The sequence below is a fragment of the Spinacia oleracea genome, chromosome 2 (assembly GCF_020520425.1).
Source record: "Spinacia oleracea cultivar Varoflay chromosome 2, BTI_SOV_V1, whole genome shotgun sequence".
Lineage (NCBI taxonomy): Eukaryota > Viridiplantae > Streptophyta > Magnoliopsida > Caryophyllales > Amaranthaceae > Spinacia > Spinacia oleracea.
In genome coordinates this window covers 92,537,803-92,565,630 of record NC_079488.1, presented here as the reverse complement: position 1 = coordinate 92,565,630, position 27,828 = coordinate 92,537,803, and the positions used below count along the sequence as shown (strand labels likewise).

General features: G+C 40.8%; 4 protein-coding genes across 4 annotated transcripts; 2 read left to right on the top strand and 2 right to left on the bottom strand.

Moving 5' to 3' along the window:
• Positions 1-355: 355 nt before the first annotated feature.
• On the bottom strand, positions 356-4,042 carry LOC130467632 (uncharacterized). Its single transcript, XM_056836199.1, has 9 exons — positions 3,874-4,042; positions 2,995-3,147; positions 2,649-2,902; positions 2,473-2,556; positions 2,314-2,397; positions 1,876-2,235; positions 1,255-1,353; positions 933-1,131; positions 356-363 (listed from the first exon to the last, which is right to left on the bottom strand). Exons 1-9 carry the CDS (start codon positions 4,040-4,042, stop codon positions 356-358), a joined length of 1,410 nt encoding a protein of 469 aa, XP_056692177.1.
• A 1,815-nt stretch (positions 4,043-5,857) lies between these two features.
• Positions 5,858-7,216, top strand: LOC110800284 (uncharacterized). The gene is made up of 4 exons (XM_056836198.1): positions 5,858-5,935; positions 6,566-6,608; positions 6,718-7,171; positions 7,206-7,216. The coding sequence occupies exons 2-4, from the start codon at positions 6,567-6,569 to the stop codon at positions 7,214-7,216; spliced, it is 507 nt and encodes a 168-aa protein (XP_056692176.1). The 5' UTR covers positions 5,858-5,935; position 6,566.
• Positions 7,217-7,690: 474 nt separating this feature from the next.
• Positions 7,691-10,886, top strand: LOC110800285 (uncharacterized). The gene is made up of 7 exons (XM_056835545.1): positions 7,691-8,305; positions 8,458-8,569; positions 8,663-8,806; positions 9,085-9,941; positions 10,057-10,240; positions 10,343-10,435; positions 10,729-10,886. Exons 1-7 carry the CDS (start codon positions 8,268-8,270, stop codon positions 10,867-10,869), a joined length of 1,569 nt encoding a protein of 522 aa, XP_056691523.1. The 5' UTR covers positions 7,691-8,267; the 3' UTR covers positions 10,870-10,886.
• Positions 10,887-22,288: 11,402 nt separating this feature from the next.
• On the bottom strand, positions 22,289-27,595 carry LOC130467631 (protein FAR-RED IMPAIRED RESPONSE 1-like). Its single transcript, XM_056836197.1, has 5 exons — positions 27,530-27,595; positions 24,615-26,220; positions 23,186-24,363; positions 22,969-23,073; positions 22,289-22,867 (listed from the first exon to the last, which is right to left on the bottom strand). Exons 1-5 carry the CDS (start codon positions 27,593-27,595, stop codon positions 22,289-22,291), a joined length of 3,534 nt encoding a protein of 1,177 aa, XP_056692175.1.
• Positions 27,596-27,828: the final 233 nt, after the last annotated feature.

Below are 27,828 nucleotides of genomic sequence, written 5' to 3'. Positions count from 1 at the left end.
TTCCGAACCACAAGAGATCGGAAGAACAATCCAAACCTCTGAGCAGATCGACGGATTTGAAGAGTCTGGAAACTAAAGAGTCTCTTAGCAGATCTACGGATTTGAAGAACTCGCAAAACTAAAGAGTCTCTTAGCAGATCTACGGATTTGAAGAACTCGCAAAACTAAAGAGTCTCTTAGCAGATCTACGGATTTGAAGAACTCACAAAGTCAAAGAGTCTCTTAGCAGATCTACGGATTTGAAGAACTCGCAAAACTAAAGAGTCTCTTAGCAGATCTACGGATTTAAAGAGCTCGCAAGATCAAAAGGTTTTTAGCAAGTCTACAGAAAGAGGAGCTCGAGAAATCTACGGATTTAAAGACCTAAAAATTGCGAAAGCACAAGTTGAAAAGAAGCAGCCAAGTAACAAACATTCATTTTTTATTCAATATTTGGGGGAAGTACAAACACATCGAAAACCTCAAAAATTGAAAACAAAATGAAACAAGTTAAAATCGGCAGCCATCAACAGACAATACCGGCCTACCGAAGTACTAAAGAAAGCAAAAAGAAATGAGTACAACGCAGCGCCGAGGCAAAAGGGGGAAAAGCAAGCACATATTCGGAAGTCCTCAACTGGAACCGACCGACTCTGAAGAAGACGACTGCCCGAATCCCTAACTCTTGGGAGTCTCAGAAGCGGCCCCTAGGGGAGCATCCTTCGAAGAACCCCCAGCAGTGGTATCACCTTCGGAAGTTGCCTTCTGGGCCCGAGCCTCTGCAAGAGCAGCTTGGCGTTCAGCTTCAGCTTCATCTCGATCAGCTTGGCATTCCACCAAGTGGTCCTCGGCCTGCATCCATAGAGGAACTTTCTCGTTCCAAGGGAAGTGAGGCATGTGCTTCGCAAACATGCGCCGAGCACCCAGGATGCCGTTCCAGTACTGCTCTCTACACTGATCAGCAGTGTAGAGGTTGACTCGCTCCTGCTCCAGCTTCCGAATATAGTCATCTTTTTCCCGAAGCTTCAGCCGAAGGACAGGCACCTTATCAGCTTGCTGCTGGATCAGCTCCCGATGCTGGACAAAATGGTGGAGCCTTAACTCCGCCTCTGTACGCTCCTTGTCGGCCGCTTCAAATTTAGACTTCATCTCCTGGAAGAGTCTATCTTTTTCCTCAAGTTCGCTAGCGAACTTAGCGGCCATATCCTTCTTCTCCTCAGCAAAGGAAGCGATCTTCTCAGCATCCTCTTCAACTCGGAAGATGAGCTGGCCAACCTCGGTCCCGATCTTCTCAGCAGACTCTCTAGCCTCGCGACTATAGTGAAGGTACAGCTGCTTAAGTTCCGTAAGCTCGGAGAGGAGTTGCCCAGCCTTCTGGTCCAAAATGGGAATATCACGAGCATAAGCCTCACGATATTTCCTCAGTTGTTTCTCCTCAACCGAGCTACACTCGGAAGCGAACGAAGACCAGAAAACAGCCTGGGAACGAGAGAAAGATGAGCAAAATAGGAAAAACATAAAACAAAAACACAACTCAAAGAGAAAAATCTAGCAAATTACCTCGTTCAGATAGTAGTGGGCCATCATTGCCGGATTCCTCTCTTCGGCCCCAGGAACCCTCCACTGCGGGTTAGCACGAAGCAGATTCTCCCGAGCAGCCTCGGGGCCCACCAAGGATCCCACGTGAGCCAAAGGGTCCTCTCCCAAAATCGGAGCCCTGGCATATCGAGCCATCGCCTCCCTTACTTCTTCGGGGATCCGTTTTAGCGGAACATCCGAACAGGGATCAGCATGGATCAGCCTATCCAGGGCCGAGGTAGAAGTAGAACCCAAAGTCGAGTGGCGCCTCTTCCTCGTCAAACCTTGCTCGGGCTGCTCCTCTCCAGCAGAGGGAACCTCCTTCTGAACCTCGGGGACCGCAGCTTCGGGGCCCGAGAGATCTATCATCTCCTTGTCTGGACTCTTCTCCCTCTCGAAGGGAAGATCAGCAGACTCCTTCCTCTCCCCAGCTACCTCAGGGACATCCGAACCAGGAACAAAATCGGCTTCAATCGCCTCCATCACCTCGGTGATATCCTGGATTTCGATCCCCAAAGCAGCAGATGGTTTAAGGGGAGAAGGGATGATATCTTCCTCGATCAGCGGCTGATCCACGGCCGGCGGTTCAGCAACCACCACACTCTTTAACTTCTGCCCTGGCAAGGGCATGAAGTGAAGAAGATTCTTAGGAGGAGGCATGACTTCCGAAACTGCTTCCTGCATAGCAAGCATTCAAAGATTAGTTTCCGAAAAGGGGAGAAACGAACTACAAAAACTCCAAGTCAGAACAAATACCTTCTCCGAGGGCTGAGAAGCCTTCGCTTTCTTCGGATGCGTGGAAGGCCTCAAAAGAGTGCTACCCTTCCTTTTGCGTTGATCCTAAAAAGGGGAGACCAAGGGTCAACGAATGTAAAAGAAGAAAAAGGAAGAAATAGAGAAAAAAGCGGGAAATACCCGGTTCCTAGATAAAGAGATATCTATCCGAGCCGGAGATGAAACCGAAGGAACGGCACGCGGCACAGCGTCAGTCCCAGGACCCTAAAAAGATGGTCCAGGACCAAGACGTTAGCCGACGGCCAACCGAAAAGAAAAAGATAAACAGAAAATCGAGCCTATAAATGAACACTCACCGGATCCGAAGTCGTCTTCAACTCAGGAAGCACAACCTTCACAGGAACAGCTTCAACAGAAGAGGCGGAATCCCACGGATCAGCTCGAACTTCGGATATCCGAGCAACCCCCAAAGGAGACAACACGTAATCCTTCAGACGAGGATTACGAGGGTTATCTTTTCCGAACTTGTACTCGGGAGCCGGGTCGTGAATAGTCTTCAAATCCAAAGAAATGCCCAACTTCTTAGGATCAATGCAGCTAAAGCCGTACTCTGCAAAAACAAAGCACAAAACATGTCAGCAAAACGAAACAGGAAAGAGGACAAACTCACTGAAAAAACGGTCTCAGCCGAAAGACACCTACCCCTGTCAAAAATCCTGCTGAGACCGGCAACAGCAAGAATGTCCTCCCTCAGAATGTAATTGAGATTCGGGAGCCAGCTAGACGGCAGTCGGTGGTTATCCTCTTGAGCCAAGAACCAGTGGAGGAGGTCCACATAGTGGCGATGGTTCCGATCTGGAGCCGCCACACCCCTCATATCAGGATCAGGAGCCACGAACCACTTCGGAGGACGATAAAAGTTGGGATGCTTCGGATCCGTCGGCACACGGACGAGCAACCACTCCGTCTTCCAATTGTGGTCAGAGCTAAGGTAGGGGTACGCCGTGATGTAGTTCGGATCCCCCCTCTTTCGGGACTTCTTGTTGACAATGGTCCACCAACCATACCCATCACCCTTGGAAGCATGGTTGAGAACCAGATCGTGAAGATCCCGAAAAATAGCGACAGAGCAAGGGAAATTGACGAAGTCACACACCCATCTAAATCCGATTATGTGCCTCATAGATTTGGGTGTGAGCTGGGCCAAACTAATGTTGTACGACACCAAAACCTCGGATACGAACGGATCCAAAGGAAAGCGGAGACCATTCTCCAAATGGTGAGTATACACGGAAATGAACCCCCTCGGTGGATGAGTCACCCGAGGACGCTCTTGTTCAGGAAGCTCGCACCAGTACCCCAAGGCATGCTGAATTCCGTATAGCTCCTCGGCCTTCCGATGATAATTCCCTAACTTCGCTTCCACCAACCAGTCACCGCTGACCGATTTCTCCAACGGACCGTCGATCTGCGTGGTCTCATGCAAAATTGAGGCATACTTGCCCTTCGGATCAGCTTCCGACCAATGAACTGGAAACTCGGAGTAACGACGACGAACACCCGAAAAGCCAGCTCTCTCACCAGAGGTTGCACGTTCATCTTCGGAAGCATCCCAACCAATCGAACTCTTCTCCAACGGCCTCTCCGAAGGTCGACCCCTCGAAGATTTCGGTAACCTCCCCGAAGGCACGTTCTCTCTCTCACTAGAGGAGCCAACAACGAACTTGTTTTTGCCCCTATTCTTTGCCATGGTCGCGAAATCTCGATCTAGGGTTTAGATTGAGGGGTAGAAGGAAGAACGAAGAAAAAAGGAGAACTCAGAAACAAATTACCTTTTTCCGAAGCGGAATTCGCCGATAAAGCGAACAACACAAGTTCCCGAAGTCTAAAGTTGGCCGAATTTCGTAGATCTGAAGAAGCAAATTGCACTGCGATCGCCGGAATTTAGAGAGAGAATGGGTTTGAAATAAGGAGTAAAAAGTTTAAAAGGAGCAAGGCACCCAGTATTTATAGAAAAGAGAAAGGGCGCATCAACTTCCTCAAACCCACGATCTCCATGACACAGTACAATTCCCAACACTTGTCATCAATGCAAATCATCCCTTTTCAAAAAAGAGAGGGAACTTTCGGACTTCTGACAGCTGGAAACCCACCCATTTAATTCTAAATGGACCGGGTCTGGGGGGCATGTTGTTTGGGCTCCCAATTGATTCTCAATTGGGCCACTAAGTCCAAAGCCCAATGGCTCTAAACAACAACATCAAACCTACCAATGGCTATTCAGCCATCCATTAAGGCCCAAGGCCCAATAACAATAAGTGACCTATGGGCATTTATTATGCAAACACTATAAATAGGCCGCCAAGGCTCACACCTCAAGGTACGTCCAATTTATCGCCTTAAGACTACTCTTCTAGAGAACTTCTCTCTAGAATCCGAGCATCATTCTTACTTAGGCATCGGAGGGGCTTTCCTCGGAAACACCCCCGAGGCTAGTGACTTTGCTCTTGTGCAGGTGAATTCGGACTCCACTCATTCAAACAAGCAAGATCTTCAACACATACAAAAGGGCCTTCATTCGAAGCCCATTGTTTCCATCTTTACAACACCGGAACACGTAATATGATGATAAGTCTGTATAAAATTATAAATGTTCAGTAAAAAAAACAAATGTTCAAGTAAGTTTCGGGTGAAAGTGAAATGGGAAGGTGCTGAATTGCTGATATGTGATGTCGCGATGATCATAAAGGTGAAATTCACAAAGAAACAAATGTTTACCATGATTTGTACCGTGACAGGGGTATATCATACGTGAGTCAAGTCCGTTTCCTTTCCAAACAGATTAACGTGTGGGTTTATGAATTTCAATTATGCAAGTTTCTTCAATATTGTGACGTACTGACGTTCCTTCTTAAATATGTCATGCATATCATATAATGATATGATCTTTTACCATTTTTCTTGCCCAAATTAGTCGTCATTAAAGGTAAGTGGATATTTGTTACCAAATCTGGTGGCTTTATATAGGCAAGAAAGAGGTTGTCTAAATCGATACTGGGTATACCATAACAATGGTATACTAGGGATATGTTGGTAATTTTAAGTGGAGTAAAGGTGGGTGGCCCACCATTAATTACAACTTCAGATATTTTCAACTTCTCTCTCTAAAAATCTGTTCCAAAATTTGAATTTCAAATTTATTTTTTAAATTTAGTTTTTCTTTTATTTCTATTTTTTAATTTACTGATTATTAATTTAGGGGAAATGATAAATCCAAGGAAGAATTTCACTTCTTCCAAGGAAATCACCTTTAAAAAAATGTGGATTTCCTTGGAAGAAGTAAAATTTTCCTTGGATTTATCACTTCCCTTAATTTAGTGTAATGTAAAAAATCAGGTGGGTTTCATTTTTACAGTTTCTTTCCAAAATACGGTTATTTCGTCTTCTTCCTCCTTGCGTGCTCTCCCACTCAATTGTTCTCCCTCCAAATTCTCCGGCAAGAACTTCCCAAATTGTCAGTCTCTCGTTAGAAGGTTAGCCACTTCGTGACCGGTTTCCAATTCATACCTTCCAAAAAGGGTGTTTGCCAGGGCGATTATAATCGGTGATATTTGTTAACTAACGAACTGCTCAACTTTTCCAGGTGAAGTTAATTTTTTTCTGTATGAATTGATGTTTAGTTCTTGTTTTGGTAATATTTTATGTTTTCACAGTTTTTTGGGGCTGATTTGATTTTTAGGGTTTCACCATTTTGTTTGACAATTGTGTTGCTGATGAATTGAAAGTGAATTTTTTTCACAATTATGTTCTAATTACTTGAAGTAGCTCTTGTTATAAAAATTTAAGTGTGTATATTTAATTTAGTGATGAAGTAGCTATTTTTATGGGCTTTTCATATTTTGGGGTTAATTAGTGGTTAATTTGTGGTTATTATGCGAATTTTATACTGTGATGTTTGTTGTTGAATTACTTTCCTAGTCGAATTAAGTAATTTGATAAGCCTTCGTTTAGGTAAAGTTAAACTGGTATGAAGTGTGCTTGATTAATGTTTAATTCGTGTGATGGCATGCTTTTAAAACTACCTTTGTTTGTTTTATTGTTGTTTGGTACTTGATCTGGTACCAAATGGAAAATATTACACACTTTTGTACATTTAGGTAAAGGATATATGATTTGGTATTTTCTTTGGTACCAAACCTAAATTACCAATGTGTTTGGTACTGTTATATCGAAGGTATGCATGGTATAATGATTGGTAAAATTGTATTTGTAGGATGGTTATCAAGGGACAAAGTGGTAGCAGCAGCAAACCTAGGGTGAGTGTCACCGCTCATTTTATGAGTGTATCGTATTTGCTGATAATTGATAGTATGTATATTGTTATACGTTTATTAACAAGATATGTATTTCAATATTGTTTTTAAGGAAAAACGCGTGGAAGTTGCTCGGAATAGTAAGCTAAAGGGCAAAGACCCTGTCGTCGATGAAGAAATGGAAGAAGATGAGGAAGGGCGATCGCTGTCTGGGGATGACAGTGAAGAATCTGTTTTTGACGGGGATGCATATGAAGATGTTGAAGATGATGAATATGAGGATGAGATATATGAGGACGAAGAATTCGAGGATGAATTATGCCAGAGAACAGTGAAACGTGCGCCAAAGAAAAGGCAATCTGCTAAAAGCAGGAGGGTTATTTCATACGATGAAGTAGAGGAGGAAGAAGATATAGAAGACGAAGACGGTGAATATATGGATGGTGGGTATGAAGATGAAGGAGAGGATGTTGTTGTTCGCGTTCAGAAAAGAGGGAAGAGTTGGAAGGAGGTCGGGCAGAATGCTTTGAAGAAGAAGGCACATCTGCAGATGATGCGGAAGAAGCGTAGAGAGGATTATGATGATGTTGACGAGGGAAGGAGACATGTGAAGAAGACGGTACTTCCTGCGATGAAGCAGATGGGTAGGAAGTTTGATGAAACAGGGGTAGCAAAAGGAAAGCCCCCTGCAAAACAGAAGGCAATCAGAGGGAATAACAGGAGGATGTTTGTGCGGGTATTTAATTTTGAAATTTATTCATTGTTTTTAAGGATTTTTATGGTATAATAATGTTTTTTCTACGTAGTTGATGCTAATGTTTTTTTCATATTTAGGTACCGATTCCCAAACATCCTCTGTCTAGGGGTGAGTATGCGAAGTTTCACGGCGTGGTAGTTGCTACTCAGCGGGCTAATTGTGGCCGAAAGGTACTATTGATCCTTTATTTAAAGATGAATTGTGTATTTTGATTAGGTTTTGTCAGTTAATTTATTTTTACTTAAACTATTATGTGTAGCAACCAAGCGTTATCTGTCGCACGGATGCATTTTCTAAGATTATTGCTGCTTTTGATGAGTCAAGGAGAAGTTGCGTTAGGAAAATGGGTTTCGGGGGGATGTTGGATTTGAAAATATCCAAGCTACCTAGGCAGCTGTGCTACTGGCTGATGTCCCGGTTGGATGGGGGTAACAGTTACCTTGTTGGAGGGGACGGCCATGTGTTGCCGATAACTGCTTCCCATTGGGAATATGTATTCGGATTCCAGAACAGCGGTCTTCCGGTGCCAGTGAAGGAGTCTGATCTTCCTCCAGGCACCCTTAAAGCGATGGCCCTCAAGTATGGTGAAAAGAATACATCAACCTCAAAGAGCACAATAATCATAGCCAAATCTGTAAAGGAATTGGCAGGGCCGGTTGACGGTGAAGGAAAGATAAAGCCCCTGGCTAATCAGCGTGATAGGGCCTCGTTCATGGAAAATTTCATGATTGTGTTGCTGGGGCAGATTTTATGTCCTTCTACCGATGGGGGTAACATGTCTTTAAAATTGCTAGGTGCAGTTTCCGTGGCAAAGAATGCATCACTGTACAATTGGTGTGAGTTTTGTCACACATGGCTTTTAGACTACGGAGACGCCTGTCAGCGGAAGATAGACCATCAGGGGTATGCCGCTGGGACTGGTGGTTGTGTGTTGTTTTTGCTGGTGCGTCTATCTTACTGAAATATTTAATGTATTAAATTATATAAAAGGTTAATACTGTTATTGTTGTGGTGTTAGTATCCTGTCTTCTATTACAATGCCTTATCTGAAAGTGGATTTGTTTTACAGATTTTCTACCCAGACCATTTATGCAGGCATCCTGTGAGATGGGATGAGTTTCCCAGGATCAAAGTCTGGACACAGGAGGAAGTGGATGAGGCCAAGAATCGGGATAGGAAAGCGAGTGAAGATTATGGAAGGATTACGGTGGGTAACTGGTTGTTAGTTGGTCGTATTTGTCATATTAAATTTTGTATTATCTAATCTGACTGAAATCTATTCCTTTTATAATCTTTCCAGACTGTTGATGTTGTGTACGGGGATCCTCATCCCCTTTACGGCAGGGAGGGTAGACGGTCTCCCGCAGTAGAGGTTGCTGAGATGGTAGCACAGATGACTTCTTCAGAATGGAGACGCACCCTAGCTCAGGAGGTCACAGAGATGGTATGGGAAGTTAAACGATTTCCTCAATTTTATGTTGATGTTAGTGATTAATAGCCAAAAATGTTTTAGGGTTTCAAATAGTACTCATAAATGTCTTTAGGTGTACCATATGAATGATATTGATGTTGTTTGGTACTCTTTGTAGTGGGATAATTTTCAAATACTGAGTGTTAGTGATAAACAGGCATATATGTTTAACTAGTAAAAAATAGTACTCACCAAGGTCTGGAGGAGTCATTTCTGTGTGCATGAATTACTTTGCATTTTTTTCTGTTTAGGTTATGGGGCAGCTTGCTCCATTATTGCAAGATCGCCGGGGCGTATCCCGTGAAAGAGGAATGAGGTCATATCATGCTACCGATCATTTGACGATAGATGTTGATGGTGTGGCTATGCCGTTGGACCAGTCTGTGAATAAGGTGCTTACAGAGTTGGATGCCGATGACGATTCCGATGTGGAGTTGCAACCGTCTGATGGGGGACGTGTATTTGTGGGCCCTCATGTGAGTGTGCCAGTTATGAATCCCCTAGACCCGGTCAGCCACGGTGATGTACCTTTGGTCCACACTGCTGATGATGTTGGTGTAGTAGCAACTGACCCAGAAACAAGCAAGCACCCGGTCGACCAGACACAACAGCACGTACAGGTTCAAGCTGGTGACGGGCCACTTCCAGATGGAATGTCATCGGAGAAGGTGGGACAGCTGGGTGTAGTTGAAGACAAAGAGGATGGTGAAGACAATGGTGAGGAGAATGTTGAGGAGCCGGAAGAGCAGGATGGTGGCGTCAAGGATGGGGGGCCGAATAATAGGGATGATGACGATGATGAGGGACCGGCTAATGGTCCTGTGCAAGGAACGGTTGCAGCATCGCCCTTGGAGAACATCGCTCAAGAGAACCCCTCTGAAGATAAGAACAGTGAAGAGAACACCAGTCAAGATAACCCCACTGAAGGGAACACCACTGATGAGAATCTCCAAACTGATGACCAAGAAGGACCACGGGAGAAATTGATCCTAAGGATTCCGAGAACAAACCCAAAAACACGCTATCGGCAGACGCGAGTACGAATGACAAAACTTGAGAGTGACGTAGTAGCTTATGTGGAGTCATACAATCCTAAAGGGAAAGAGCAGTATGTTCTACAACTTTTACTCATGTAACACTTAAGTACGTTGTATACACTAATGTACGTTGTACATTTATGTAATGATAATCACTTGTATCATATCTGTATTTTATGTTTGCAGGGGGGCCATGCTTATCGAGTGTGATGGTAATGATGCAAATCGGATGATGTGCTACTCGGTTGTGCGTCCTAGGGAGTACGTGCATTCCCAGTACGTTCGGGCCGTTGCAAACATATACAACAGGGAATGGGCTCTGGAATACCCAACGAATTCTCGCAGAATCATGCTGGACTCCTCATTTGCGGTATGTTCTCCTAATATTATGTTCTCCTAATATTCACCATTAATGAAATAAATAAAGTAAGCGTACGAGGTTGCTTAGTTATTTTGTTATTGTGCTTTACAGTATCAGAAATTAAAGACGAGGGAAACATATGCTGGTCTGCTGAAGAAGTGGTCCACCCCTCTCCAGAAGATTGTGTCAGCTGATATATCTGTGGTAAGTCTAATTAGTCTTTTTACTCCATGTTTATATGTCTGATTATATGCCAACAACATGTGTCTGACTATTTTCGGACTAATAACTGAGTGATGAGGCCGTATTTTAAGGATTTGGAAATAAGTTCCTACATGCCTTTTACGTTGAATGATTGCTCTCTATTTGGTCAGTTCGGGATCTGTCTTCTTTTTGAGGAACGTCCTTGTACAATTTGTTATTTTAGTTTTTGGTGTATTAATTGTCCGCGACACACAGGTATGCGATTTGTAAGAATTTGTAATTATCATGTCCAGGTCTATGTTCCAGTTGTGGACAACGGACATTGGTGGTGTGTTGCTTTTGCACTGAAAGACCAGAAGATATGGTTCATTGACAGCATGTATACTAATCCTGCTTCCGAGCATTCTGGGGATGTTAAAAAATTGGTATCTTAACCTGGTTTGGTGGGAGTTTAAGAACATTGACTTCACTCAGTTTATTGTACTAACATAATACGGTCTCCTCATTCCGGGTAGCAGCTGTGGAGTACGTTCTACATTGGAAGGACACGCAGTATAATGCAGCTCTTGTTTGGAAGTTGAAGCAAATGCATACTTGGCCCTTGGACTCCATTAGCTTCCCTGACTACAACGACAAGTACTGTTTATGCTACCTTTTCATCGTCGAGTAACCACCTTAAGTCTTACTGATATGTTTTGTTTGGCTTTGTAGTCATGCGTGTGGAATAGTAATGCTTATGGCTATCCAGGAAAGTGCAAGGGCATTTACAAAGACGATGCAAGTGGTAAGTCCTCTACTGTTGTAACTGTAAGTGCTATACCCCCACATTATAAACTTACAGTTGTCTTTTCAAACTTGTTTTGGGACAGGGGGACATCAATGTAGCTCGGAGGGCACTGTTTTTGTCTCACTTGAATTCAGATTTCAACTCCTGCCGCCCGCTTCTTCCCCAAATCGTTGCAACCCACTGCCCAGTTCGTTGATGTTTGGTCGTGCTTCTTCTGCTAACGTTTAGGGTTTTTAACAGAGAAAACAATTGCACACTTATCTGGTCAAAATTTGAAATGTGATTAACGCGTGAACTAAATAATAGTTGTTGTCTTTTGATACTCAGATTATTTCTAGGAGATGGGATTCATTGCTTGCAGGTATGTTTTGCAAGTTTTGTGGTATGCTTTGTATCGTGCATTAAAGATTTACAATACGAGTTTGGTACGTGTTGTGATACCTAATAGGTTGTTTGGTACCGTTATTAGAAAAGTTTGGGTACAATCTACGAGTTTGTTACAGCGCCTGAGCTTTGTTCCGGCTTTGCATGGTACCAAGCATAAATTTAGTACCAAACAAGATCAGATATGTACCACACGAACATTAGTAATTGTTGCTACAAAAGTTGGATGATTAAGAGTTAGACAAAACAGTACGCAAACACGGTGACCTCAGTAATCAAAATTTGCGGTGTTTATGAATTTAGTGAATAACTACTTTTCATTTCAGCAGTGTTTATTGTTATAAAGGATAAAAAGGTTATATCAAGTCCTGAGTCAGGTCCGACCCGTTCGACAGGCTGGTTAATTCGGTATCAAGTTCGGTAGTTGGGTTTTTATTGTGGTTAATTCGCGTTAATTTGAATTTGAAAGTTGAAAAATGTGATCTTGTGTATTGTTTGTAGAGTAATCTGGAATCAACACATAAACATAGGTTTAAACAAACCAAATCACACTTTTACATTCACATTAACCAAATCAAAGGAATTATTAGGCTGAAGGAGGATGTCAAACACACAGGATAATTAAAAAAATAACTAAAGCAATACATTTGTGAAATATGAAACAATCACACAGCTAACACTATGGCATTGAAATAATAGTATGCAAATGGCCAGACTTCCAGGACATTACATGCCACCACACTGAATCCTCCAACTGTAGTTTGCATTCCCCACACTTGTGTCGAAATTATTGAAATCAATGTCACTCGGTACATTAAGTAGTGGTTCCCTAGGGTTCAAGGTATTTGACCCTTCCCTCCACAGGTCACAGACGCACTTATATTTAAACCTTGTGTAAGTGCCATTTCTTTCTTTGTACTCTAGGGTTTCATAGTATCGAAAATTAAGGGTACGTACTCTTTCGGTGAATTTCCAATCAAAGTCGGGGCGGTAGTATTGATTGATCAATTCCATGGCCCACTTCTTGCATGCGAACACTGAATTACCCCTAGTTGGCTTGTCCATCTTAGACCATATGACACCCATTATATTAGCATCTCCGGCAACAATTTCGACGCTCTTGGACTTCGCACATCCGTGTTGGTCTGGTTCAACCACCGCATACCCATACTTTTCCGCGAGGTCGATCTCGAATTGTTGTATGAGGTCGTGTTTGCGAGCAGTTTTGTGTTGTTCCGTAAAATTGAAACGGTAACGGTGGTTAGGACAGACTCTGGGGTAATAATTTGGCGGAATTTCCATTTTCTCGAATGAAATGCTTTTTGCAGACAATGAATTTTATGGAAATGCTTTGTGAAGACATTGAAGTTTATGGAAATAACCCTCACACGAAGTGTTCTTTATAGAGCGCCTGTTTTAACCGTCACGTAACTGCCACCTTATCCATTTAATATAAAAAAACACCCATATTTCGTTATGCTAACCTTACACTATTCCTTTAATTTGAAAAAATTATACCGTTGGTACCACTGTCGCAATATAAACAGTACCAAATATGCCGTTGGTACCTCTGTCGCAATATAAACAGTACCAAACATGTGTTGTTCATTGGTTTGGTACTACTTTACTCAATGGTACCATATGCCTACGGAATAAGGGTGATCGTAGACCATTCGACGAAATTATAACATGACCTTTGAAACTGTTAGTGTTATTTGTCGTTCGTTATTGAAAACCTAATTACCATTTCTGTTCAGGGACAAAAGAAATTCGAGGGGGTACCAAATACGATCCCACGCGGTTTGATTGTGTCAATATGGAACGCTAAGTCCATGACAAGGCCATCATTCAAGGCGACATTGTTGGAACTGTTTGCAACCCACCACCCGGCTCTGTTGATTGTCACTGAAGCCAGGATAAGCGACGAACACTGTCAGGAACTGATAACTACCCTACCAGGAAAGTACGAGAGTGCAGTGTTCGATAACATAGATCAGTGTGGAGGGGTGGTTCTTATGTGGCGCGTTAACGATCTATTCGTATCTTACAAAGAAGATGATTCCACGACAGAAAGCGGGTTGTTCAACTTCACATTTGAGGTAAAAAGCGTACAACACCCCTTTTTCTACATACTCTACTTAGATTAAATGCCCTTTGAAACGACATTGATGACCTTTACATGAAATTTGACCTTAATCTGAGAGTTTAGTACCGTAATAAGGTCGAATAGGGTTCCATTCCCGTGCATGTAGTTGTACCTTTCTACTACTTTTCTTAATAACTTTTACGAATGTGGTACCAAACACAAAGTACACTAGTATCATCTTTGCAATCCACCTTCATATTTCTGGACACTTTTACATTGTGCGATGGCCTCTACAAATTAATGTTGTGGGTAGGTAGCTAAGTAAGTACAAGAGTATATAAGTTCAAATGAGGACGCACCCAATTATATTCAATACGTTTCCTAATTCGACGTCTACTGTGTAACTCATACTTACAATTTTGTGTACAGCCGGTGGTTTACGTGTCAAGAAAGAAAAAAGTATCCCGTACGTCGGAGTTGGGTCTATGAAGATGGCAAGGATTGAGGGTGAGTCAACTACCACAATTATGAACAACTAGGGTTCTTATTATATTGGTTTGTATTCGTAGTCGGCTATATTCTTATAATCAGTGTTGTGTAAGCTGAAGAATTAAATTCCTTAAGTGTTGTATTATGATATATAATGTTAGAATTTGTATTAAATTGAACAAGGTTTATTTATTATTAATGCTAGACTATCATGACAAATGTAATGTTAATAACATATTAATTGTGAACTCATATAAATTCACATAAATTACGAATTGGCTATTTGGTACTACCGTGTGTACCAAATACCGATTACATAGTCCAAATTGGCTATTTGGTACTACCTTATGTACCAAATACCGATTACATAGTCCAAATACAGTCCTAGGGCCTTACTGAAAACGACCAAAAAATACAAGCTTTTAGGAGAATTTTGCAAACCCCATAGGGCTAAAGTAATAACACTTTCAGAAAGAAAAACATAATCTTACCGAGGACACACCGATTACGTAATTTTTTTGTATCCCAAACCGCATCATTTGGTACCCATATTAGCGAAGTGTAGGTACCAATTAGCATCAAATTTCTTCACTTGCGTCGCTGTTAGAACTATCGTACTCATCAGCTGAGTCCGGGTGAAAGTACACCATGTCCTCGTCGTGATAATATATCTTAGAACTTCTCGAAGCGTAGGCCAGTTCCATCTGCTGATCGTAATGAGCAGGGTAGTTATGCGTAGAGTAAAAAGGGTTTTCAAGGAGTAAATCCAACTCACTCATCGTCTCCAACCCATTCAGATCTATCATTTCGTTCTTGAAATGGAGGTAGTTGTCTTCATCGTAAGAGAGGTAGTAAAAAAGATCCTCGTTTCCGAAATTCATCCACTCGAACGTGGTCTCCCTTTCTTTGAAACCCATGTATTTCCGACCGAGCACTAGTAGGCCGAATGGACCCGACTCTGTCTCATGTACCTGTAACCTGTAATTGACCTCATCCAACCACCCTTTCAAGGGCTTGAACATCTCAAAGAATTTGACAAGGTAGCGGTAGAAAAGATCATTTTCCATGCACTTAAGGATGATTTTTTAAAGTTTGTTCAGGTTAAAACTAAAACCCATCTTATACGAATCTAGTAAGTAATATAAAAAACAGTACGCCTCTTTCCTGAAGCGTCTTGCACTAACTATCTTGAGAGGTGTGAGGTACGGCCATTTAGGGTTGAAGTCTATTCCACCTATGGCTTCATCCCCGTTCCTGGACACAGCTGCCAGAAGGTGGGGGAAGACAAGGCTGTCAGCCCTTTTACGTACTGTGTGGATCCCGACGACGTCCTTTACGTCGCGTTGGCCGGAATCAGCCATGACCTTTAACACTTCGTCACTATCCATTACCTTGGCCTTTCCCTTCTCCCTGGCTGTATACCTCCTAGTCCTTGGTGTTTCTTCCTGTTCAGCTGCCTTGCCTTTTCCATGACTGCAAATATATTTACACAAATGTACCATGCCAAGCGATTTAGTACACACTCCGTATTAGTAAAGTACGATCGACATTAATAAACTAAAATAAATAGATGTCAATGGTGTGATATAAACATAAACACAACAAAAAAGCCGTATTTATCACATATTTTTCTTTAACAGAACAAGGTCATACATTAGCAGAAGTTACCTTTTATTTTCTTTCCGAGTAGGACCACCCGCCATGACTGGAAGTAGTTTGTTGTTAAATCTCTATAGAAAGTTGGATGCAAAGTGAAATATAACCTAGGAGTGCCTCATTTTAATTGTAGAAGTACAGGATAAGGAATGCAACAATAAATGATTACCTTTGCTGGTGGTTGGGGTTTAAGTCCAAGTACAACTTTAGTAAAGGGTAGTTGGCGTAACTAGAGTATATTAATGAAAAGACATAAAATGAACTTACTTGTGTAATGTACTATTCACAAAAAATACGGGGAAAAAATACAAGGTCAAAGTATAAGAATTTGTATTGTTTATGTATTATAAAATTTTTAGGGGAAATGCAATAACTACAACGTACTTTAACACCAACGTCCGTAATTAAAGTTACCAGTTGCCCTATTTATCACTAACGACTGACTGACTTGAGGTCCTCCCCTACAATCAAACCCGAAGTCCCCCTACACTGTTAATCAAAGGAAGCCTAATGCCAAAATCACCAACCCAAAACGTTTTAAAACAATGTGTAAGCAATGAAACGTCCCCAACCAGGAACCTCCTATATCATCCTCGCGAAGCAATGTACTTCTCCCCGGCTGCGGGTATGCGATATGAGTTGGATATAAATCGGACCTTTTACTTTCAGACCTATGACGAGATCATAGGGGAAGAGGAGTGGAACCCCGTTGATAGGGACACTATTGTACGGGCAATATTTTCAAAAACATCGGACAGAGAAGGATTTCCCGGTAGGTTCATGGTAACGGAGAACAACCGTGTACTACCATTCCACCTCCCCACTCCCGAAGACTCGGGTGGTCGTATTCCAGCTGGTTTGTTAGCTTACATAGAGTGGGAAGCTAGGAGTAGGGCCGAGTTTGAGGCGTTTGAGGTAATCCCTTATAATTACTTACCTTTCATTGATCCCATTCCAGTACTACATATTGACCAAACAACGGTATACACTGTACCAATCAAAAAAACCCCTATATTTTTTGGTTCTTACACCGATGGACTTCATGTCATGAAAAACTCTAACTACATTCACTCAATTGACGTTGATGTCTTCTACCGTGAAGGGAACCTGTGTAAAAAGGGTTACCACCATATTCACCTGGGATCAACAGAACAATACGTCGGTCATACAACACCGACACTACTGGCAAAGGGAATGTTAGTGGTCATTTGGAATGCTAGAGGTGTAACCAGGCCTTCGTTCAAGGAACACTTCTATCGCATATTTTCCCAACTTACACCGTCCATTATCATCGTGACCGAGTCAAGAATAAATGAACCTCAACTACTGCTTATCGCACAAACACTGCCTGGGACGTACCAACACGACTTATTCGGTCCCGAAGGACGAGCCGGGGGTGTTGTTATGTTCTGGTCTGTCAACCAAGTCCAGCCATCGATTACGTACCGGCATGATCCCGTTTGTCAAATGGGGGGAGCAAAACCTAAACACCTTGCGTCGTTACAATTTCATGTAAGTGTCTTCCGTTTTACATAGACATATAGTATGACATAAGGTTCCGAACGACGGTTTGGTACACAAACAATAACTACATGGTGTACCAAACCATTCAGTTTCGGCCATGCATTTTCGATCCATATAAAACTGATTTGACCGAGAAAAACACGTATTTTGGGGTATTACAATACCAAACGAGGCATATAAAACACCAAATGTTTGATAGTGTACAAATGGGGGTTACAAGGGAGGAATGTATGTTTGTGGTTCATTGTAGCTCAATAATGTTTGATAAAACATATAACAATTTGTTCCTTTTATTCGTACGTAGGCTGTGATCCCGGGAACGACTTCCCGAGCAAAACGACGTCTATTGATGTGCTAAGCGTTGCAGACGGACAGATCCAATGAAAGGTAATATTAGATTTCCCTAATCAATATTAGATTTCCCTAATCCATAATAACTAAAAACAGTCCCCCAATTAACGCGAACAAAACTTACGGGAATACGACACACAGATGTAATTTACATACGAAAGATATTGATGAAATTGTCCAACTCTTAAAATACGCTTTTTATTGATTATTACGATCTTTTACAAAGGAAACGTCGATTTACTTTGGGAGGAGAAAATACACAAAAACTATAAGACAAACGACGAATAATTTATACAACATCCAAATGCTTGATTCAATCTTGTCGAGGCGGTGGAGGACGCGGTCCAGCCCAACATCAACAAGACGCGATGGCAGCATGTTTTCCTCTGTTATTAAATTGTGATCTTCAACCCACCGGAACCACCCACAAAATCGACATTTAAAATATAATTTGTGTGGATTTGTGGTTGTCTGTGAAATCCTTAGTTCAGTTATGCAAGTGATGCATGTTGGACAACTGATCGTCTCGCACCAGAGCATCTTCCGGCCATCTACGCATCCCACGTTTGCCGGCGGTGACCTTAGGGAATTAGAACTATGAGACATTAGCCGGCGTTATTTGATTTTAAATTATTTAACATGAGGTAGGATGTGGCCAACTTCTTGTGGCTTATATAGCTGTGGTGGTCAAAGTCAAAGATTCTTTGACAAGCTTCCAAAACTTTTGAAATTTTACTGAAGGAGGCGGGAAAATTCCCGCTCAATGTTTCAAAATAATTTTGGAATTCTCCTATTACTACGTTGTTTGGGATAGGCCATTTCGTACATTTGGGAACTAAATTTAAAATTAGTTCTTAATGTAAAGTATTTGTTATTGGTTAATTAATCGTATTGGTTAATTAATCGTATCGGTTAATTAATCGCATTGGTAAATTATTCGTATTGGTTAAGGGACTGAATGTGTACCCGGTCGAGTAGTCGCCCAAATGTCATTTGGGTGTAGGGTTGAAAATCTAACCAATGACAGGATAAACCCTTAGTGGTGTTAAGAACCCGATAGTTGATTTCAAAAATCCATTCAATCCGATTACCTTAGATTTACCTAATCCATTCAGTTAGGAGGTAATTATCATTTTATAACCACATATGTATATAATTATGTAGTAATAGTCTTACTAAGTGTATTGTATGGTCGTATGCGTACAGATCGTGGTCATCATGAAATCGTAAAATTTCAATTTTCGTATTTGCATAAATTATTAACACTTGATATTTTGAATATAAATATCAGGATAACATCATCGAACATCATAACATACGTAAATTAAGACAACCATGTAATCTTACATTGTTATATTGTTACGTAAACACATCTTATTCTAAGACGTGAGAATTTTCAATTTTAAACACATATTGTAAGACATAAACTCATTATATTGTAAGACGTACACAACCTATTAATGAGGTACTAATACTAATAAAAGTTCACAAATGTAATCATTACATTTTTTTACTAATATTGGGTTTGGAGTCATTTCAAATATGAGTTAACAATGTTCGGACACCCTAGTGTCGATTAGGTCACGGCAAATTAAAGACCTATAATATCCGACTTTTAACACATTAAAGTACCCTACACCCTTTACCTTCAAACATATCACTAACTTGTACGTAACCCTAAATTCCGATTCTTAGTAGTCTACTGTTCCATACCGACAATATGAGTGTGCCAAACTACTTACGATAACGAAACCATATTTTCCTAAATTTCAATTCTTAGTGGTCTACTGTTACATACCGACAATATTAGTGTCCTACAAGTCATAGTAACTAACCCTAAAATCCGATTCTTAGTAGTCTGTTGTTCCATACCGACAATATTAGTGTCCCAAACTACTTATGATAACGAAACCACATTTGCCTAAAATCCAATTCTTAGTGGTCTACTGTTACATATACCGACAAAAATAGTGTCCTATACAAGTCATAGTAACGACAACACATAACCCTAAAATCCGATTCTTAGTAGTCTGTTGTTCCTTACCGACAATATTAGTGTCCCAAACTACTGAATCAAACGAAAACATCACCAAAGTCGGATAAATTGTGTTCAACATTCAACTATTGATTTCACTCAACAATAAGAACAATTATGCAGATAACGTTAAATTGCAGTAGTTTGCATTTACTGAAAAAAGTACTCTGGAGCGGTACCAAGTAATAAGATCAGTAAACCTGGTGGTACCAAACGACGTAATAACTTTTAAACCCACCTAGGTTGTTAGGAATTTATTTCACTACGTTTTTTCACCGACAACTTTAGTGTAGTATTCACTTCCCTTTATAGTTGACAACCTCCTTCCAGTGGGGACTCCTCAAACCAACCCACTTGTTTCTCCTTCTAGCTGTTCAAACCCTAATTGTTTCCAAATTCTCCACCGGCAAACCTGCCAAAAATGGACAAAGGCAAATCTATCCTTGTTTGTGATAGCAGCCGAACACTACTCTGCCACCCAAAAGCCATAATGTACTTCGACCAGCCAAAATCTTCAAACGGGCCTGAATTGAACTACAACACCACTTACTACTCCATCGACGTCGAAGACGCAGAAAATGGTCTCCGTGTGCCGCACGCAATCAAAACTGACCTGAATATCCAGCTTTATTGTGCCGTTAGTAAGTTGCCTTACCACCCTGTTATGTTCCCTTGTTCTGTGATGGTCACCTCTGCAGGTAAAATCCTGCCTGCACACCACCCTTTAATTACGGACCACCCTAATATGCATCTTGGGTTTTGGGCTTACTTAGATTGGTGTTCCAACCGGCTTGCTGCACAAGGGTCGTGGTTGTTGTACCCGAACAACCTCCTCGCTGTGGTAGACCCTAGACCAGCTGTAGTTGTGGACGACCTCCCTGTGTACAATTTCCCTGATTCAAGGAGCCACGTTTTCATTGCATCCAACGCTCATGCTATTCATGTTATGAGTGTGGAACATACGTTTACTGGGGTGGAAATTACTGTTGTTCCAAGGTATTTTCAGACCAAACGACGGGCTTACACTGAGGTGTGTTTAGAGGGAAAGACTATGGTTGGGACGGCGGTTTCCGCCTTCATACCACGAGGTACGGTGGTCGTTGCATGGAATGCCCTATCCATGAGCAGACCCTCATTCAGAGCCACCTTCTTTGAGATGTTTGCAAGGCACCATCCATCACTCATGGTGGTTACTGAAGCCCGAATAAGTAACAACGACTGCAGGGAGCTAATTAGCAACTTACCAGGAGAATATCAATCCAAATGGTTTGAGAATCAATGCGGAGGGGTTGTCCTTATGTGGCGGGGAAACGACTTGTTACCAAATTACAATGAATCTGATTTGGGTTCGGCCAACCTCCTGTTTACTGTCTTATTTGAGGTACTTCATTTAATTTCTTATTTCGGTTCCCAACGCTTTGTTTTACACCGTCTGGTACTTCCATTAGGGTACCAAACAGGTATGCTTACTGCATTGGGTTGACTCCATAGTACCAAACAGGTGTACATAGTACTGCATTACAATGCATACCGATATTTTATGGGTGAGTATGGTACCGTTATGGGTGAGTATGGTACCGCTACCGCTATTATTATGTCTCATACGAACTATGTAATGTAGACAATTAGAAAACATTTTAGTTGATTGTAATGGTTTATTTGATTTATGCAGTCGGTGAAGCTCCAGAAGCAACCACTTGCGCGTAAACTGGAACTGTAAGCGCCGGAGTCTGGAGCTATTATACACAATTTTCCCCATCAGTGTGTGTGTTGTACTTATTATGTAGGGTTATACACAATTTTCCCCATCAGTGTGTGTGTAGTACTTATTACGTAGGTTGTTTTGTACCTATAGTATAAGAACTTAGTTAGGTACTAGCTTAACTACGGCGTAGTATTTATCGGCATAGTATTCATCACCATGACGTATTTAGTTATTAGGTTTGGGTAGATTTTTCTATCCTACTTCTATGGCGTAATAGTAACAGGTAAGTTATTTGTTGTTGTTCAGACATTGCCTACCTTTAGCTCGTCGGAAATGTAATAGGTGTATTTTATAGTTTCAACCTAGGCGGCGCTGCCTTCCATGTAATATTTTGCGGATGATGCTTTTCGTATTAGTAGTCTTATTCTTATTCTTCATACGTATTATTCGTCTTTATTTTTAAAAAAAAGTAACCGCAAAAACACTAACACAAAACCGCAAAAACACTAACACAAATACTGTTAAAAATAGCAAACACGAAGTAGGGTACCAAATTACCGAATTATACATGGTTTAGTACATAGCAAACACGAAGTAATTCAGAGTTCTGTGTCAATTATGAAAATTCAGTTTACGAAAGTATCTAAAGTAACCTTATTTAAGTTACGACATCTTGTAAACCCCAAATTGGGTTACAAATTGAATCATATGGTTACAGAGGAATGCACATATGGTAACACGCCATAATTCAGACTTATTGGATGGAAGTCAATCAACTTCAAATAACGTACCACAAAGGTAGATTTATTGGGTGGATTTCACCATGGAAATCAATTCTAATTCTTCGTAAGGTCATGACAACCGAGCAGGTCTTGAGTGAATACTGGATTACCACTGGCGCCATGTGTAGAATGCGTTCCACACCCAGCCTCATTGACTAAAAAACCCGGATTGGACTGCAACAAGTGTTTAGTAGTTGGTTGATAACTACGGTGATCCCCATGGGAGGTTTCGTTCACAACCTGGAAACTATGCCGGTGCTGGTTATGATTTGCAGGCATACAATGAGTCCCGGCCTCTTGATAATTTCCACCTCTGTTGCTGCTGTTACTGGTGAAGTAACGAATGGAACCAGCATTCTGGGACATTTGCGACATCTGAGATATTTGCACTCCACTCAAGTTTTGCGACATTTGCACACCATTAATGTTGTGGGACATGTGTAAACCGGATCGGTTTTGGGCAATTGGACCACCAGATATGTTTTGTGACATTGATATACCACAGCGGTCTTGGGACAAAAGTACGTCACCACCCTCCGGGGTCATACGAATCCCACCCACAGACATGCGAATTTCTGTCTGTCCTGAGGGAAACAAATTTGTGGCAACAACTCCACTTACTCTTCCAGATGACTGTATACATGTCAAACGCTAATAAATACAAGGTAAATGTTGTTGACGGTTAATAAACATTTAATAACATGAGTGGTACAAAAGGACACGAAAAAAATCACCTGAAACTGTTGAACAGATACCCCATTGTTGTAGTTCTGCTGAGGGTATACCATAGTCCCCCTTACTTGCCCAGCCATTTGAGGCGGGTAATCAGCACTATACCCCTGGAAATATCACAAACTCAAATCAATATGTGTTTAAATAGAATATCACAAACTCACAAACTCACATCAATATTTGTTTAAGTTTAATTTGTAGCGTATGTGATTCACTCACACATTGATCGTGGGATCCCCAACCAGGATGGAAGGTGTTTGGCGGCTGCACGTAGTTGTGTTGAGGAAGGCAAGTGTTCTGACAATTGCTGGTTTCTGGAAAGTCTTGTGGTACAACACTCTTGTTTTTCCTGACTTGCTTCCTTGCGGAGTTTTTATTCTCACCTGGTTGTAAAAATCTTTTTTCACGAGTCCTGTGAGCCTTTAAACCACCGCGCGGAACAGGATCTTTAACCATAATAGGGGGGGTAAGTGTGGTAGTATCATCCCCAACGCTGTTTGGAGGTTTGTTAACGGAGCCTGGTGTCGTAGGACCAACAATCGCCATCCTGTTCCCCCCGGAAGTCAGTGCACCAGCTTCGTTATCACCAAATGCTGAAAGAGCATCACTCTCATCAAGACGTAACACAATATTCATAATACCTTCTATGACCAAATCCAACTTCTGCTCGGAAAGTGATCCACGGAGGGCAGCAAGTTCCACCGCATTCATAATCCGGTCATAGCGCTTAACTTCTTCTGTTTTCTCGGGATCATGATAAGCAACCTTCACAAGAGTGTGCTTGCGTTGTATATCTTTCCTCCATCGGTCAACTATATATCCAACAGGCACATTTTCCACATCCTCCACGTCCAACACCTTAATGATGTGCCTACACATAATGCCGTGGCACTCGAAATGTTTGCAGTCACACTTTGCAAAAGAGGTCTCCTTGTTGAACAGCACGACGTATATACGCTTCCGGCCTGCCAAAGATATTTCCTTTCTCAAGAACTTGGACCATACCCATACTTTGTCAGACACCGTATGCTCAACCTCCACATCAGAAACTACTTTCGAAGTAATAGGTGTTACGTAACATACCCGCATACATTGGATCTGGACTTCAACGAACTTCGCATCCGTATATAGTTTCTGGAACTTCCTCTCCACAGCAAACTCTCCAACCAAAGACCGAGTAAAACGACAGCAGTTCACATCAGCAGCTTTTTCATCATTGGCCCTACTTTCCATGGCCTTGCAGTACCTAGGAGCAAACTGATATAATCTCGTATTCTTCTTCAAGTACCCGTCGAAGAAACTGTTAATACTCTCAACCCTCTGAGTCGTCTGCATCCCCGCCCAAAAAATATGCTTCACATATGCAGGTATCCACATTTCTCGCTGATTATACAACCCTATACATTTAAAAATGGTCATTAGGTAAATTAACAACAAAGGAATTGAACATGAAAGACATTCTCACCAAAGACAATGCCATATAAGAAATACCAACCACATTGCACATGTAAATCAAATTTTTATTGCAGTTTGGTACATAATTAAATGAAAACGTGTACCCATCTAAAATGTTATCGCGGTTTCGTATGATGTATACTTTATCATATCACGATTAGAATTAAAAGTAGTACCAAACAATGAAAAATACCTACTAGCCACTTGTAGCTTTCCTTAGCCTCCTTCAGCTTGAAAGTTTCCACCACTTCAGCCCAACCTTCTTCGAATTCAACAGGGGTCAAACTGTTGTATATGACATTCTGTAGGGCAACTTTTATTTGGGGAAAATCAGTCATCGAACCCAATTTTCGGCTGAACTTCTGCATAATATGCCACATACACCAACGATGTCTGGTTTTAGGCATTGGCATTGCTATTCTAATTGCCTTCCTCATAGCCGCATCCTGGTCGGTCATAATAGCAGCGGGAGCTTTACCCCCCATACAAGACAACCATGCCCTAAAGAGCCAAACGAACGTTTCCGCGGTTTCATGAGACACTAATGCACATCCAAGCAAAATTGTTTGCCCATGGTGATTCACCCCAACAAAGTTCGAAAATGGCAACTCATACTTGTTTGTCCAGTACGTGGAGTCAAAACAAACCACATCCCCAAAGTACTCATACGCGGCTCTGCTACGAGCATCAACCCACATTACATCCTGCAACTTCCCTGTTTTATCAAGCCGGTGCAGATGGAAAAATTTTTGATTATCCTTTGTCATTTTATCTAAATAATTTATCATCGCAACAGCATCCCCATCTCGTAGCCTTAATCGCATCCTCCTATTCAAAATATTATGCACGTCTTTTTTCGTAAAACCAATATTCTCTACACCATTCCTTCTTCCCGCTAAGTTATTGAAAATCTGAGCCACAGGTGCACCTGAATCGTGATCATTTTCAATCTGTTTCAGGATTGTCTGAGTAATTTTCCTGACCCGAAACATGGAAATATGGTTGGACTTGGTAGGAGTGGGAATGTGGTTCAAATGTTCAGTAACAACACTCTTCACAACCCATAAATTCTCTTTGGTCCGAGCCCCATATAGCATAACAGGGCAACTACACTTCTTCGTCTTCCTCTTAAGAATTGGTTCCTCTGCGCAGGTAACTACCCTGCCATTCACCATCCGCCGGTATTTTGGCCTTCCATGACACTCACACCGCCAAACATAGGTCCTCAGGGAATTGGATTTGCCCGTTTCACTGTCTTTCACCCCGCTCTTATTCTCTCCCATACACACTACACCAAAACCTTGTTGCTCCCCATAGGATCGAAAATAGTTATTCAATGCTTCCCAATTAGCAAAAGACATTCCAACAGAAGGGGTCGGTAGAACAGGACCTTTGTTCCGCTTCGTAGGAGTTGTATACAAATCTGCGTTAATGGTTGAAACCCCATCTCCATCACCAGGGCATCCAATGTCTCCATCCTCCATACAAGTAGTGTTTCGCCCCACTCCCATTTCTCCGGATTCATCATAATTATCATCATTAACCTCATTCAGGTCATCATCATTTTCAATACACAATTCTTCATCTAATTCATCTCCTTCATCTAATGCTTCATCATAATCATCCACAACATCATCCTCGTCATCTTCCCAACGTTCTTCACCAACTTCTACCTCCTCAACTCCACCATCTTCAGACTCTACACCATCATCTACCCCATCATCTTCGTCAAACCCATCATCACTACAATATTCCCCTACATCATCCAACAACTCTTCCTCCCCATCCAATTCAAGAACCTACATAATGAAATTTATTGTGTTTAATTTGGAGTATGGTACAGGATTCCGATACCAAACCTTAAAAATGTTTACCAATGAGTTCGTGTTCCCCATTGCCTTTTCCTCTTTTAACAAAATGTTTTCCGTAAATTCACAATTTATCAATAACAATACCCTAAATTTTATTCCAATCATCGTTGAGATCCTAATTATTATCCCAATCATCTTTATCCTAATTTTTTTCCCCATATTTCGTAACCAAATTCAAACCGTAATTTCAACATTACTCAAATTTATAACATGGATAATTAAAAAATTCATACCATAACTAATTCTCAGTCTCTACTCACTGAATTGAATGACCTCGTTTTAATAAAATTTTCGACATTATTTTTCCACTAATAGTTGAATGCATTTATTGTATGAAAAAATGAAATGTTTGGTTTATTTACAACTAATTACGGAAACTTGGAAACATACCTGGTTTAATTGCAACCTCCTTTTGCTTCAAACCACTCCTTCACCCTCCTTAGAAGTTTTTTTTCTAACTAAAATGACCCCACTTCTGATTTTAGTATTATTCTATTGCTAGTATACCATTTAAATGGTATACCTAGTATACACAAAGACTTCCTCAGGCAAGAAATCTTTCACACCATATTTACAATGAAGAAAAAAAAGTAAAATATATGTAGTACTACCTTCGTTTCAAAATGATCTTTAGCGTTTAGTCTGTTTCGTAATATTTTTTACACTTTAGTTTATTTTATTTTGACGTAAAAATTTACTATCTTACCCTTCTTACCCCCACAACATTTACCATTTTTCACTCTTTTTTTGTTCCTTACACTAACCCACCTTTTTAACCATCTACCATACTTTATCTTTATTTTATTATATCCACCCACTTTTTACACACTTTTTCTATTTTGTCTTAAGATTTGTGCAAATAGTAACCGTAAAAATTATTTTGAAACGAAGGTAATATGCCTTAATAGAAATATGAGTTACTTTATCTTTTATATGTAAAAAGAAAAAGAAAAATACGAGTGTTAATAGGTGAAAAAAGTAGTATCAAAATATATTATACTACTCGTAGTATATACTTTCTCATTACCATTATGATATCTCAGTTTTTACCTTTTATGTTTTCCAATACATATTTAATATCATTTTTTTAATCTCTAATCTATCTATATCTAGTATTTTAAAAGGAAAACTATACATAATTGTATGGCACGTGTTAACCCATCTTTCATCCATTAATTTTTTTTTTTAAACCTGCCTTTTTATGTTTGTTATACGAAGTATTTTACAATTTCAATACCTCTTCCACTTCATCATCCTCATTAAACATCAATTCACTAAAACTCACATATCTCTTCCCATTCATCTCCCTCTTTAACACTCAATATTAATTCATCATATAATTTATATATTGTTTCAACCTTTATATCAAATTCGATCCACCTTTATTTAAATCATATATCCCACTAAAATCACAAACCATCAATAAAATTAAAACTTTAAAATGGTTAAACAACTACTTGTCGGTCCTTTAAACGAGCTCAAAAGCTAGTTATACATTAATAAAAGTTACAAATTTTTATATTAATAAAGTATTCA

Excerpts from the sequence above, each read along its gene's own strand:
- LOC110800285 (XM_056835545.1), top strand. The coding sequence starts at position 8,268 with ATGCCGCTGGGACTGGTGGTTGTGTGTTGTTTTTGCTG. Across the intron at positions 8,570-8,662 it reads AAGATTATGGAAGGATTACG|ACTGTTGATGTTGTGTACGG; the intron begins GTGGGTAACTGG and ends TAATCTTTCCAG. Across the intron at positions 10,241-10,342 it reads TGCTGGACTCCTCATTTGCG|TATCAGAAATTAAAGACGAG; the intron begins GTATGTTCTCCT and ends TGTGCTTTACAG.
- LOC130467632 (XM_056836199.1), bottom strand. The coding sequence starts at position 4,042 with ATGGCAAAGAATAGGGGCAAAAACAAGTTCGTTGTTGGCTCCTCTAGT. Across the intron at positions 2,236-2,313 it reads CTTCTCAGCCCTCGGAGAAG|GAAGCAGTTTCGGAAGTCAT; the intron begins GTATTTGTTCTG and ends CTTGCTATGCAG. Across the intron at positions 1,354-1,875 it reads TCCCCGAGGTTCAGAAGGAG|AAGGCTGGGCAACTCCTCTC; the intron begins GTTCCCTCTGCT and ends ATTTTGGACCAG.
- LOC110800284 (XM_056836198.1), top strand. The coding sequence starts at position 6,567 with ATGGTTATCAAGGGACAAAGTGGTAGCAGCAGCAAACCTAGG. Across the intron at positions 6,609-6,717 it reads GTAGCAGCAGCAAACCTAGG|GAAAAACGCGTGGAAGTTGC; the intron begins GTGAGTGTCACC and ends ATTGTTTTTAAG.
- LOC130467631 (XM_056836197.1), bottom strand. The coding sequence starts at position 27,595 with ATGAATGGGAAGAGATATGTGAGTTTTAGTGAATTGATGTTTAATGAG. Across the intron at positions 24,364-24,614 it reads AAGCTACAAGTGGCTAGTAG|GGTTGTATAATCAGCGAGAA; the intron begins GTATTTTTCATT and ends TTAAATGTATAG. Across the intron at positions 22,868-22,968 it reads TATCTGTTCAACAGTTTCAG|TCATCTGGAAGAGTAAGTGG; the intron begins GTGATTTTTTTC and ends ACATGTATACAG.